The 15,404-nt window shown below is 42.7% G+C and overlaps 1 protein-coding gene across 2 annotated transcripts in view; it reads left to right on the forward strand.

The window, feature by feature from the left end:
• LOC115105248 (glucocorticoid receptor-like) overlaps positions 1–15,404 on the forward strand; it is a 102,336-nt gene that overhangs the window by 77,647 nt on the left and 9,285 nt on the right. For both annotated transcript variants that reach the window (XM_029627033.2, XM_029627035.2), the window contains 3 exons: positions 11,006–11,122; positions 12,632–12,910; positions 14,069–14,213. In XM_029627033.2, coding sequence (XP_029482893.2) covers positions 11,006–11,122; positions 12,632–12,910; positions 14,069–14,213 — 541 coding nt within the window. The remainder of the gene's footprint in view (positions 1–11,005; positions 11,123–12,631; positions 12,911–14,068; positions 14,214–15,404) is intronic.

The following is a 15,404-nucleotide window of genomic DNA, read 5'->3' on the forward strand; positions in this document are numbered from 1 at the left end:
TCGCCTGAGTGTGCCAGATCGCAGAATAACTGACGGATTTACGAACACTCAACAACCCATTGAATATGGCCGGTGTCAGTAAACATCGACAAAAGAAGCGTGAATAAATTGTTGCCAGTAACATAGTCACCAATGCTCTGGATAACATAAAAACAGCCTTACCAGCTCTGCTAGGGTGAGTGAGCTGTTCTCTCATATGTCTGGAAGTACTGTAGCTAGCAAGCTAGACAATGTTAGCCAGTTAGCTTGGGAGCTTGACTGCTGTTGTTAGGTCAGAAGGCTCGGATCAACCCTACTCCACGGCCAGAGCGTCCAGTATGAACGCTCCGAGAGCGAAACGCTCTGAAACGCTCTGAATTTGACGAACGCCCAGGTTGCACTCTGGCACTCCAGATTGAATTTACAAATGCACCCGTAGTATACACCAGCCTTTAGACTTTGGTTGTTTAGTACATGGCCTCACATGTGAATGCTTATAGAGATGGGTGGGGCAAAGGCTTAAGAGGGTTTGAACAATGCTAAATGGGTATAGACAAAGAGCTAGGTTTACAGTAGGTTTACCAAAACATTTTCTCAAAAGTGAGGTTACAAGCTTATCAACTTTCAAAGCAGAAATACTTTCCCATTGTTCCTCAACTGTAGTGTATGATATACAATTTTCTGGCTGCTCTGAGTCACTACTTTTATCCAATGTAAAAAGAAAAACACAATCTCAAAATTTGCCACAGGTCTGCATCCACAGAACAGGGGTGCATCCACCAAACACTTGCTCTGTCTAACCTACATGCACTCACCTGCGCTGTCTAGACTGCCTCAATAATGACTGTTGTTGTTACGTTCTCTTGCATAATTCAACAAGTGTGTCAATAGCAGGATACCCTCTAATTAAAAATTAACACGCTTGGCTCTAGAGTACACCTATCCAAACATACTTTACATTGTTTGCGAAACCAGACATACAATGCATTCGGAAAGTATTTGGACCCGTTGACTTAATACACGTTTTGTTGCGTTACAGCCTTATACTAAAATGGATTAAATTGTTCATTATCCTCATCAATCTACACACAATACCCCATAATGACGAAGCAAAAACAACTTTTTAGACATTTTTGCAAATGTATTAAAAATAAAAAACTATCACATTTACTTAATTACTCAGACCCTTTACTCATTACTTTGATGAAGTACCTTTGGCAGCGATTAGACCCTCGAGTCTTCTTGGGTATGATACCAAAAGCTTGGCTCCTGCATTTGTGGAGTTGCTCCCATTCTTCTCTGCAGATCCTCTCAAGCTCTGTCAGATTGGATGGGGAGTGTTGCTGCACAGCTATTTTCAGGTCTCTCCAGACCTCTCCATGTTAGAAGGGGTTCAAGTCCTGGCTTTGGCTGGGCAACTCAAGGACATTCAGAGACTTGTCCCGAAGCCAATCCTGCGTTGTCTTGGCTGTGTGCTTAAGGTCGTTGTCCTGTTGGAAGGTGAACCTTCACCCCAGTCCTGAGCGCTCTCTGGTAGGTTTTCATCAAGGATCTCTCTGTACTTTGCTCTGTTCATCTTTCCCTTAATCCTGACTAGTCTACCAGTCCCTACCGCTGAAAAACATCCCCACGGCATTATGTTGCCACAACCATGCTTCACTGTAGGGATGGTGCCAGGTTTCCTCCAGACGTGACGCTTGGCATTCAGGCCAAAGAGTTCAATCTTGGTTTCATCAGACCAGAGAATCTTGTTTCTCATGGTCTGAGAGTCCTTTAGGTGCCTTTTGGATAACTCCAAGTGGGCTGTCATGTACCTTTTTTGAGGAGTGGCTTCTGTCTGGCCACTCTACCATAAAGGCCTGGTTTGGTTGAGTGCTCCAAACTTCTTCCATTTAAAAATGATGGGGGCCACTGTTCTTGGGGACCTTCAATGCTGTAGACATTTCTTTGGTACCCTTCCTCAGATCTGTGCCTTGACACAATCCAGTCTCTGTGCTCTACGGACAACTCCTTCGACCAAATGGCTTGGTTTTTGCTGTGACATGCACTGTCAACTTTATATAGACAGGTGTGTACCCTTCCAAATCATGTCCAATCAATTGAATTTACCACTGGTGGACTCAAACCAAGTTGTAGAAACATCAAGGATGATCAATGGAAACATGATGGACCTGAGCTCAATTTCGAGGCTCATAGCAAATGGTCTGAAGACTTATGTAAATAAGGTATTTCTGTTTTTATTTGTATAAATTAGAAAACATTTCTAGAAACCTGTTTTTTTTGTGTAGGTTGATGAGGATTTTTATTTTTTATTTAATCTGATTTAGAATAAGGTTGTCAGGTAAGAAAATGTGGGAAAAGTTGAGGGGTCTGAATACTTTCCGAATGCACTGTATCACTATAATTCGAGTGTCCATTTTCAGAAGTTGTTTTCATTTCCACGCATCTAATTTGTAAACATTTCAACTGTATTAAATTATTACTTTTTTCAGTTCCACAAAAAATAAACTTCTTGCGACTAGCAAACCCGTAGCATAATCATAGCCTCAAATGCATTAGCATAACGTAACTTTTCCTATTCATGAAAATCGCAAATGAAATGAAATAAATATATTCAAACACAAGCTTAGCCTTTTGTTAACAACACTGTCATCTCAGATTTTCAAAATATGCGTTACAGCCAACGCTAGACAAGCATTTGTGTAAGTTTATCATGGCATAATGCTATGCTAGGCTCTGCTGGCAGCAGGCAACATTTTCACGAAAATAAGAAAAGCAACCAAATTAAATAATTTACCTTTGAAGAACTTCAGATGCTTTCACTCAGGAGACTCCCAGTTAGATAGCAAATGTTCCTTTTTTCCAAAAATAATATTTTTGTAGGCGAAAAAGCTCCCGTTTTTTCATCCTGCTTGGCTGAGAAATCGACCAAAAAATACTTCCAACTATGACGCCAAACTTTTTTCAAAATTTGCTCCATAATATCGACAGAAACACGGCAAACGTTGTTTAGGATCCATCCTCAAGGTGTTTTTAACATATGTATTCGATAATATATCCGTCGAGGCAATTGGTTTCTCATAAGAAGCGATTGGAAAAATGGTTACATCAGTATTTTACGCAAGATTTTCTCCGGGAGACACCATGTGACCACTCGCTATATATGGTCCCTTACAGCCATTCTCCAATGGAAATGCCTAAAAAGACGTCACAATGCTGTAGACACCTTGGGGAATGCTCATTCGTAGCTCATTCACAGCCATGTAAGGAGTCATTGGCATGAGGCGGTTTAAAAAAATGCGGCTTTCCCTGATTGGATTTATATCTGGGTTTCGCCTGTAACATCAGTTCTGTGGCACTCACAGACAATATCTTTGCAGTTTTGGAAACGTCAGAGTGTTTTCTTTCCAAAGCGGTCAATTATATGCATAGTCGAGCATCTTTTCGTGACAAAATATCTTGTTTAAAACGGGAACGTTTTTCATCCAAAAATTAAAATAGCGCCCCCTATATCCAAGAGGCAACCATCAAAATAAGGTTGTTTTTGTGTAAGTATTCACACCCCTGAGTCAATACATGTTAGAATCAACTTTGGCAGTGATTACAGCTGTGAGTCTCTTAGCTTTGCACACCTGGATTTTACAATATTTGCATTATTGTTTTAGTTCTTCAAGCTATGTCAAGTTGGTTGTTGATCATTGCTAGACAGCCAAGCCTTGCCATAGATTTTCAAGACAATGGTCAAAATGGTAACTAGGCCTCTCAGGAACATCCAGTGGCATCTTGGTAATCAACTACAGTGTATATTTGGCCTTGTGTTTAGGTTATTGTCCTGCTGAATATTCATTTATTTCCCAGTGTCTGAACTGAACCAGGTTTTCCTCTAGGATTTTGCCTGTGTTTAGCTGTATTCTATACCATCTTAACCGCCGTGAAATATATTTTCCATAACCATCTTAGACTTGCTTTGAATAAAAATGGCAGAACTATACCTCACTTTCTATGTGAATTTGGTCAGTTCTCCCAAAATATTACATATTGCAGCTTTAGTCACCATTGGCCTCATGGTGAAATCCCTAAGCGGTTTCCTTCGTCTCCGGCAAATCAGTTTGTAAGGACGCATGTAATATTTGTAGTGACTGCGTGTAAAGTGTAATTAATAACACCATGCTCAAAGGGATATTCCATGTCTTTCTTTTTTTTTACCCATCTACCAATAGGTTCCCTTTGCTAGTCACTGAAAAACCTCCCTGGTCTTTGTGGTTTAATCTGTGTTTAAAATTCACTGCTCGACTGAGAATTGTATGTGTGGGGAAATGGTAGCAAGATTATGTTATAATACTTTAATTGCATCATGGTTGTTTTATTCAACATAATAGAATATTCTTAACTATTGTGTGTGTGTGTGTGTTCTACTGAGGATGGGCCTCTGGGAGATAACACTGACAGGAGATTTGCCATGTCTTTTGGGTGATAAAACCTAAAGAGCAATCCAGAGCATGAGTTAATGTTTCTGTTCTATACCGTACCAGGGAGTGATGGCTCCAGTTTGGAGTCGGAGGGACAGACACTGGTCTCTATACAATGAAAACTGTTGACACAGCAGATACTGTCTGCTATGTATAATAGGTATCTTTCATACAAATCTTAACCTTGTGACCCATTCTATATATCTGTTGTTCGTCATGTAGGTTGAAAGAGGTGTAATCTTCGCTATAAAAGACCGTTGTACTTTTGTCTCGCCGCTCTCAACGGATCAACAGAAACGGTGATTCGTCGACCAGCCATCGCTATTGCAAAGCTCTCACTATTAAAGATTTAGTTTAAGTATAACTTTTATGTGACTTCTTAAGAAATGTTTGACTCATGAACTTATTTAGGCTTGCCATAACAAAGAGGTTGAAAACATATTGACTAATTTCAGCCTTTCATTTTTATTAATTAGTACAAAGATGGAAAAACATAATTCAACGTTGACGTTATGGGGGTTTAATCCTTTTTAAATTCAGGCTTTAACACAACAATATGTGGAAAGAGTCGAGGGGTGTGAATACTGTCTGACGGTAAGACATAGCATGATATTGTGTATAAACGCACCCCTGGGATTCTCGCAGCAGCAGCTCTCTTACTAACAGGACACCCAAGTAATGTTTGGATGGCAATTGCTTCCAACAAGAGTTCCCGTCCCTCTTCCATCTCCCACTATTTCCATTCATCCTGATCATGTTCTTAGTAGGACTGGAGGTAGCCTGGCAAACAGGGCTAGCCTCGCACCTCCAGCCAAGTCGTCTTCACTAGCCTATAGTATGACGGAAGGGATTAGAGGAGCGGATGCTTCTGGGATTCAGCTGGCACTGTTTGTTTAGTTTATGGGTGGATTGTTTGCACTGCTGTTTGCAATGGCTGCTGTTCCCATGGCTGCAGTTGTCACTAGTTACCACAGCCACAAATGGCTTAACCCCGCCTATTTCTCTTCTTAAAGGTAGACTCGGCAAAATGACGTTGCCACGGGCAGCACCGGAGATATTGAGAAGAGCGAGATTCAACACTTATTTTTTATATTATTTTATTTATATCCGAAACATACAATATACTTGCAGTGAAGCCGCTCAACAACTACATCATACCAGTCATTCAACAGATTCCCATTCAGAGCGACACACAGAAGCAATGGTCGATGGACAGATCTACCACCAGGACAAAAACGTGAACCCGAACCCTCCAAGATCCCCCCCACTGTTCTCCAATAGCTGTCCCTCAACCATTCGAGACCCCTCCCACAGTCGTCCCTCCAAGAATAAAAATAAAAAATACAATTAATTCCATTCCCCACCCCAAAGAACCCCCCCAATGCACCAACAACCAAGAGAATTAACTAAAAAGAAACAAGGAAAAGACAGAAGAAAACAGCAAATAACAATGCAAAAAATTATAATAAAACAAAATAATACATTTTGAACAAAGGACATCAAGGACAAATAAAATCATAACAACAATGCCAAATGTATATGTTTGTGTGCATGTCTGGCACTATTACATGTATGTGTGTGTTCTTGTATGTGTTTATTTGAATGAGAGTGTGTGTGTGTATATGCATGTGTACAAACACCTGCATGGCATCAGCCTATCTCCCACACAGAAACTCCACTCCGACTTGTCTCCAATTCCACATCCCAACCCTCAGCTTCCCTCAGCCCATCCCATCTATCTCTGCTGGCCACCCACTTCGGGTTTCTACACAACACATATCTTCAACTATGCTGTGATGTTTAACTTACAATTTCAATCTTTCTAATCGGATAGAATCCACAGATTGCGAATTGAAGATAAATACTTTTACTAAGAGTATTAGTATATTAGTAATTAACTGACCCGGTCTCTCCAGATCTCCTAATCCTAACAGTCCTATTTCTAGGGTCAATTTTAGAACAATGCCACCTCTTCAAATGATTGGATTTGGCTTTTTCAGCAAAATTGTGTACAAAATTCAGCACACAGCCACGCAATCTTCGTAGACAAACATTGGCAGTAGAATAGCCTTACTGAAGAGCTCAGTGACTTTCAACGTGGAACCGTCATAGAATGCCATCTTTCCAACAAGTCAATTTGTCAAATTGCCCTGGTTAACTGTATGTGCTGTTATTGTGAAGTCGAAAGGTCTAGGAGCAACAATGGCTCAGCCACGAAGTGGTAGGCCAGACAAGCTCACAGAACGGGACTGTTGAGTGCTGAAGTGCGTAGCGCATAAAAATTGTCTGTTCTCGGTTGCAACACTCACTAGAGTTCCAAACGTCAGCACAAAAACTGTTCATCGGAAGCATCATGAAATGAGTTTCCATGGCCGTGCAGCCGCACACAAGCCTAAATTTAACATGTATCGGCTGGAGTGGTGGAAAGCTCGCCACCATTGGACTCTGGAGCAGTGGTAACGCGTTCTCTGGAGTGATGAATACACCTCACCATCTAGCAGTCCAACGGACTAATCTGAGTTTGGTGGATGCCAGGAGAACGCTACTTGCCCCAATGCATAGTGCCAACTGTAAATAATAATAGTCTGGGGCTGTTTTTCGTGGTTCAGGCTAGGCCCCTTAGTGCCTGTGAAGGGAAATCTTAACGTTACGGCATACAATGTCATTCTAGACGAGTCTGTGCTTCCAACTTTGTGGCAACAGTTTGGGGAAGGCCCTTTCCTGTTTCAGCATGACAATGCCCCTGTGTACAAAGCAAGGTCCATACAGAAACTGTTTGTCGAGATCGGTGTATAAGAACTTGACTGGCCTGCACAGAGCCCTGACCTCAACCACATCGAACACCTTTGAGATTAATTGGAAAGCCGACTGCAAGCCAGGCCTGATCGCCCAACATCAGCGCCCAACCTCACTAATGCTCTTGTGGCTGAATGGAAGCAAGTCCCCACAGCAATTTTCCAACATCTTGTGGAAAGCCTTCCCAGAAGAGTGGCAGCAAAGTGGAGGACCAACTCCATATTAATGCCCTTGATTTTGGAATGAGATGTTTGACGAGCAGGTGTCCACATACTTTTGATCATGTAGTGTTAGTGAAATTTCCGCATTTCTATGTTTTGTAGTGAAAAAAACAGAGTAAGATGTGTTTCCAATTTCATGATCATCATAATTGGTTAAAATCACATGATGCACATCCATGTCATTGGAAACACATACTCTGTTTTTTCTACAAAACATAGAAATGCGCCATTTTCACATATGTTGGTGTCAGGGTGGTGCTGGAGATGATGAATATGAAGTTGAAATATTTTGAAATTTCTCTTTAACCACGTGCCTGAATTTAAATTCATAACCAGACATGTTTTTGACGATATAGCCAATTTTTGGGGTATTTGGTATTTTATTAGGATCCCCATTAGCTGTTGCAAAATCAGCAGCTCGTCTTCCTAGGGTCCACATAAAACATGAAACATAATACAGAATGACATAATACAAAACATCAATAGACCAGAACAGCTCAAGGACAGAACTACATACATTTTTAAAAAGGCAAACAGCCTACATATCAATGCATACATAAAAACTGGCTAGGTCAAATAGGGGAGAGGCGTTGTGCCGTTTTATCTGTGTTTTGAAACCAGGTTTGCTGTTTATTTGAGCAATATACATTTACATTTAAGTCATTTAGCAGACGCTCTTATCCAGAGCGACTTACAAATTGGTGCGTTCACCTTAAGACATCCAGTGGAACAGCCACTTTACAATAGTGCATCTAAATCTTTAAGGGGGGGTGAGAAGGATTACTTTATCCTATCCTAGGTATTCCTGAAAGAGGTGGGGTTTCAGGTGTCTTCGGAAGGTGGTGATTGACTCCGCTGTCCTGGCGTCGTGAGGGAGTTTGTTCCACCATTGGGGGGCCAGAGCAGCGAACAGTTTTGACTGGGCTGAGCGGGAACTGTACTTCCTCAGTGGTAGGGAGGCGAGCAGGCCAGAGGTGGATGAACGCAGTGCCCTTGTTTGGGTGTAGGGCCTGATCAGAGCCTGGAGGTACTGAGGTGCCGTTCCCCTCACAGCTCCGTAGGCAAGCACCATGGTCTTGTAGCGGATGCGAGCTTCAACTGGAAGCCAGTGGAGAGAGCGGAGGAGCGGGGTGACGTGAGAGAACTTGGGAAGGTTGAACACCAGATGGGCTGCGGCGTTCTGGATGAGTTCTAGGGGTTTAATGGCACAGGCAGGGAGCCCAGCCAACAGCGAGTTGCAGTAATCCAGACGGGAGATGACAAGTGCCTGGATTAGGACCTGCGCTGCTTCCTGTGTGAGGCAGGGTCGTACTCTGCGGATGTTGTAGAGCATGAACCTACAAGAACGGGCCACCGCCTTGATGTTAGTTGAGAACGACAGGGTGTTGTCCAGGATCACGCCAAGGTTCTTAGCGCTCTGGGAGGAGGACACAATGGAGTTGTCAACCGTGATGGCGAGATCATGGAACGGGCAGTCCTTCCCCGGGAGGAAGAGCAGCTCCGTCTTGCCGAGGTTCAGCTTGAGGTGGTGATCCGTCATCCACACTGATATGTCTGCCAGACATGCAGAGATGCGATTCGCCACCTGGTCATCAGAAGGGGGAAAGGAGAAGATTAATTGTGTGTCGTCTGCATAGCAATGATAGGAGAGACCATGTGAGGTTATGACAGAGCCAAGTGACTTGGTGTATAGCGAGAATAGGAGAGGGCCTAGAACAGAGCCCTGGGGACGCCAGTGGTGAGAGCGCGTGGTGAGGAGACAGATTCTCGCCACGCCACCTGGTAGGAGCGACCTGTCAGGTAGGACGCAATCCAAGCGTGGGCCGCGCCGGAGATGCCCAACTCGGAGAGGGTGGAGAGGAGGATCTGATGGTTCACAGTATCGAAGGCAGCCGATAGGTCTAGAAGGATGAGAGCAGAGGAGAGAGAGTTAGCTTTAGCAGTGCGGAGGGCCTCCGTGATACAGAGAAGAGCAGTCTCAGTTGAATGACTAGTCTTGAAACCTGACTGATTTGGATCAAGAAGGTCATTCTGAGAGAGATAGCGGGAGAGCTGGCCAAGGACGGCACGTTCGAGAGTTTTGGAGAGAAAAGAAAGAAGGGATACTGGTCTGTAGTTGTTGACATCGGAGGGATCGAGTGTAGGTTTTTTCAGAAGGGGTGCAACTCTCGCTCTCTTGAAGACAGAAGGGACGTAGCCAGCGGTCAGGGATGAGTTGATGAGCGAGGTGAGGTAAGGGAGAAGGTCTCCGGAAATGGTCTGGAGAAGAGAGGAGGGAATAGGGTCAAGCGGGCAGGTTGTTGGGCGGCCGGCCGTCACAAGACGCGAGATTTCATCTGGAGAGAGAGGGGAGAAAGAGGTCAGAGCACAGGGTAGGGCAGTGTGAGCAGAACCAGCGGTGTCGTTTGACTTAGCAAACGAGGATCGGATGTCGTCGACCTTCTTTTCAAAATGGTTGACGAAGTCATCTGCAGAGAGGGAGGAGGGGGGGGAGGGGGAGGAGGATTCAGGAGGGAGGAGAAGGTGGCAAAGAGCTTCCTAGGGTTAGAGGCAGATGCTTGGAATTTAGAGTGGTAGAAAGTGGCTTTAGCAGCAGAGACAGAAGAGGAAAATGTAGAGAGGAGGGAGTGAAAGGATGCCAGGTCCGCAGGGAGGCGAGTTTTCCTCCATTTCCGCTCGGCTGCCCGGAGCCCTGTTCTCAATATGTTCAATATGAGATAGAAGGAAGTTCCATGCAATAAGGGCTCTATATAATACTGTATGCTTTCTTGAATTTGTTCTGGATTTGGGGACTGTGAACAGAATTTGGACTTAGAGGCTGAGTTAGCACTGCATTACAGTTAGCTGGATTTGACGTTGCCGGTTCCAGGTTGGCATTGTTCTGCAGAGCTTTGGCTGTGTTCCTCTGTAAACATTTTCAACTACCTTTCACTAAATGTGACTACATTATTTTAAAACATTTTTTTAAAAGATATCACATCAATAGGAAGATTGTCCTGTAGCATTTGGTTTCATTAATAAGTATTCTTTATTAGTTGGTTTTAAAAGTGTTATCAGTATATTAATAGATTAACTAGGGTCCTTTTTTTAAAACAGTGAAATAATAAATAATTGTAAGGGACCACTGATGAGTTGGTTACGGGTTGCTTATATTATAGTATGACCTCAAGGAATTTGTTAATCTGGCAAAAGATTATGTTCCGCTGACATTATCCAGGCTCTGTCAAACAATCAACCCCCACTCATTTAAAACTACTAATCTGACTTTAGACACATTGTCAACAGCTAAAAACATTACACCCAGAGCATAGGCAGAGTATAAAAAGAATAAGTGAACATCTCTTCATCCCTGCTGGCCGTGGAGGGGTGTCAACCACAGAAAGTGAACGAGCTGTCACCTTAAGTGTTGGCTGCTGACTGTTATGTCATGTGGCCGGCAGGTTTAGTCAGACAGGTGTTTGGTGTGGTGGCAACCTGTAGTGCTTGGGCTAATCATCTTCAACCCTCTTACTAGTAATTACCTTATTCCTCCATCGCCAGGACAACACAACTATCTGTGTGCCGGGAGGAATGACTGCATCATAGACAGGATCCGCAGGAAGAACTGTCCGGCGTGCCGCTTCCGCAAGTGTCTCCAAGCAGGGATGAACCTGGAAGGTAAGTGGCACCAACACATTCATATTGTTCCCATATAAGTGGAAGTGTAGTGTATATACACAGTTTTATGGCAAGCATAGTTATTCAGCAAAGTTTAATCAGAGGACATTTTCAGAATGTGTTCTCTCTGAAAGGCAGGGCTTTATATGTTTTGTTCCCTATAGAGGTTGTGATTAGGGGTAGGATTTAGTATTGGATTCACATAAATCAGTAGAGGGCCTTGATTCCCAGAGTTTATGTTGACATGAGCTAACCTAATGTATCATCTCTGGCCCAGTGTTTCAAACAAGGGTCAGAGCCAGTGATCAACAACAATCATTCGCTCAGACCCAGTTCCTCTCATGTCCCTGAGCCATAGAAAGATAGAAGGCTCACGTTAGCTCTACTCTGCCACTGTGGACTTCAACAAAAAAATGGTAATGGACAATAGTTCACGTTGATGCACTTCTTGTTATTTATATATGTTCATTAATTCAGTGCTGCAGGGTATGAAATTGTTAATGATTTAGATGTACGAATCAGAGTGGGCAGAAAAAATACATTGACGTATGCGGGTGCATCAGCAGACAACCAAAACCTGGGGACGTACCAGAAAGGCTCTTAGTTGCCATAGAAACATTTATGGAGGAAATGAAAAAAGGAGGGGGGGGGGAATACATCATTTTTGATGGTAACCCTCACAACCGGAGGCTTTCAGCACATATTGTAACAGAAAAGATAAATCGATCAAAGTTTTTAAACAAATCCAAAATACATTGTGTTTTTTTTGTGTTGTGCTGCTCTTTTTAAAGACCAATAGAAATACACAAGAAAGTAAGTTTCTTCGTTTCAATGAATAAAACCTTGAACTCTGTACCCTTTTGAAGCGTAACACAATGTGGATGACCTACCTTTATGCACAAACTGTAGCTGAGGTAATCTGATAAAGCATTTTATAGGCTGCATATTTTTGTTATGAATAGGGTATGTGTGGTCTATACACTGTCACCACCTAGGTTAGGTGGGAAACAATAGCTAGCCATAACCCTCTAAGGTCGATGTCCACGCCCCCGCGGAAATCAAATTAGCATAATAAAACAATCCCCCTGAAAAGAAGGGGTTAAATATTTTTTATATTTTTTTTAAATAACAAATGTTTCCTGATCTTTCTTATATCTCTTAGATATAGGACAGAACACATTTCCTTTTGAATTTTTTGGGACGGATTATCTGTTCCATGTAGTGAATCTGTTATTCAATGCATTTGTATGGGCAAATAGCAGTAAGGGGAAAAGTAATTGTTGAATCAATTTTTTTTTGATACTTCAAGGAGTCTTAAAATTCTAAATCAAATCGCTAAATGATCCTTGGTATGACCTTCTTAAAACAATTTCATATAGCTTAGTAGAACCCCCCCACCACCCTCCTCTGGCTTAGACAGGGCTTAGAGTGTTATGGGTTAACAGAGAAAATGACTGATTAGCGCTTTCTTCTCTCTATTCTCTCGCTCTCTCTTCTCGGTCTTTGCAGCAAGGAAAAACAAGAAGCTGATCCGATTTAAAGGTCAGCAGGCCACAACAGAGACAAACGCTCCCGCACCTGATGAAAGGGCCTGCACCCTGATCCCAAAGTCCATGCCCCAGCTGGTGCCCACCATGCTGTCCCTGCTTAAAGCCATTGAGCCAGAGGCCATTTACTCTGGCTACGACAGCACCATCCCCGACACCTCCACCCGCCTTATGACCACCCTCAACAGGTTGGGCGGACAGCAGGTCGTTTCAGCTGTTAAGTGGGCCAAGTCCCTACCAGGTAAGACCACCTGGTACACCTCCATTAACACTGACCATAGACAGCAGGGACCATTGTAGCACTAATTTGACTAACCATAATGGGCTAGGCTTGGTCCATTCCGTTTCAACTCAGGTGAATTCAGGAAATGAACTAGGTCTAAATCAAGTCAATCCAATGACTTTCAAATGAATTATAATATTTTCAATTCATCTCATGATTTTCTATTTTATCGATCATGGAATGGGATTGAGTTGACACCCAGCCCCTAATCATGAGAAAGAAGGCACATGGTTTGGTAATCGCCCCCAAGTATTTACTCTCTGCCTTGGTCTCGCCCAGCAGCCAGCTAGCATGGAAGGGAAGGACTTGTGGAGAAATCTTACATAAGCAAATATGATGTGAAAAGACTTTCAACACTTCCACTTTTGAAGTGTCAACAGTGAGAGACAATTGAACTGCAATTAAAGGCCACTTTCAGGGCTACAGACTGCAACCATTTAGTCACATTTGGCGACCCTTTGACTTGGCTGTGCGAGTAAAAGTTTTACTTGGTCGCATCAGTGTGTGCTGCACATTCTACATGGTCACTACATGGCTGCAATACAGTGTATTGGAATTACACTGCCTGATCTTAGTCTCTATGGGGCTCCTGAGTAGCGCAGCGGTCTAAGGCACTGCATCTCAGTGCTTGAGGCGTCACTACGATCAGATGTCCGTCCTGTCTCCCTGTAGCGCTGTCTTAGGCGTCTCACAGTACGGACATTGCAATTTATTGCCCTGGCCACATCTGCAGTCCTCATGCCTCCTTTCAGCGTGCCTAAGGCACGTCCAAGCAGATGAGCAGGGACCCTGGGCATCTTTCTTTTGGTGTTTTTCAGAGTAACTATGACCTTAATTGCCTACCGTCTGTAAGCTGTTAACGACCGTTCCACATGTAACGACCGTTCCACAGGTGCATGTTCATTAATTGTTTATGGTTCATTGAACAAGCATGGGAAACAGTGTTTAACCCTTTACAATGAAGATCTGTGAAGTTATTTGGATTTTTACGAATTATCTTTGAAAGGCAGGGTCCTGAAAAAGGGACGTAGATTTTTTAGTTTATATTACTCAAAAGACCAACACTAACAACACTGCAATCTTGAACAATGCTCTGTGTGTTGTCTGTTCGTGCAGGGTTCCGGAACCTTCACCTGGATGATCAGATGACTCTGCTGCAGTGCTCCTGGCTGTTCCTCATGTCATTCGGCCTGGGCTGGCGCTCCTACCAGCAGTGTAACGGGGGTATGCTGTGCTTCGCCCCTGACCTGGTTATTAATGAGTAAGTCCAGAGCATCAGAGACACCTGGGAGGGCTGAAGCTGGCTGGGGGCTCTGGAGATGAGAAAAGTAGCCTGGTTGGTGGATGGATTTCTATAGATAGCTAGTTCAAGCAGAGCCTTTCTGGAGGGAGGGAAGGAAAGCTATATTGCTGGAATGAAAAATGTAGGTCTACCAAAAGTCTACACCCCCTTGAACTTTTTTCACCTTTTGTTGCATTACAATGTTAGATTGAAATATATATATATATATATATATATATATATATTTTTTTTTTTTTTTATGTGTCCATTGATCTACACAATACTCCATGTCAAAGTGAAAAGATAATTCTATATATAAATTAATAAAAATTAAATAACTAAAATATAGTCGTTGCATAAGTATTCACCTCCTTTGATTAGGCCAGCCTAAAATAGTTAAGAAGTAAACATTTGTGTTAACAAATCACATAAGTTCTATGGACACACTCTGTGTGACATGATTTTTGAATGACTACCCCTTACTCTTTCCCCCATACATAACATCTGTAAGTCCCTCAGTCAAGTATTGAATTTCAAGCACAGATTCAACTACAAAGACCAGGGAGCTTTTCGAAAGTCTCATAAAAAAGGTCAGTAATTGGTAGATGGGTAATAATAACAAATCAGACATATAATGTCTTTAGTCATTAAGTTAATAATTCTGCTGTGGATGAAGTATTAAATCATCCAGACACATCAGATGCAGTCGTTTTTCTGAAATGAGCTGTAGGACAGGAAGGAAACTGATTAGGGATGTTACCATGAGGCCATTGGTGATTTTAAACCAGCTACAGAGTTCAATGGCTGAGATGGGAGAAAACTGAGGATGGATCAATGACGTAAATTAGAGTGGAAAGAATACAAATATATAGAATACAAATATTCCAAACAACAAGACACTACAGTAATACTGCAACAACAAACAAAAAACATGTCAAAGGAATACACTTTTTGGCCTAAATGCAAAGCCTTATGTTTAGGGAAAACACAATACATAACTGAGTAACTGCCTCCTCATTTTCAAGTATGGTGGAGGCTGCATCATGGTATGGGTATGCTTGACATCGGCAAAGACTGGGGAGTTTTTCAAGATGAAAAGAAACCAGATGGATCTAAGCGCAGGCAAAATTCTAAAGGAAAACCTGCTTCAGTTTGCTTTACACCAGACAC

The sequence above is a fragment of the Oncorhynchus nerka genome, linkage group LG22 (genome assembly GCF_034236695.1).
Source record: "Oncorhynchus nerka isolate Pitt River linkage group LG22, Oner_Uvic_2.0, whole genome shotgun sequence".
Taxonomy (NCBI): Eukaryota; Metazoa; Chordata; class Actinopteri; order Salmoniformes; family Salmonidae; genus Oncorhynchus; species Oncorhynchus nerka.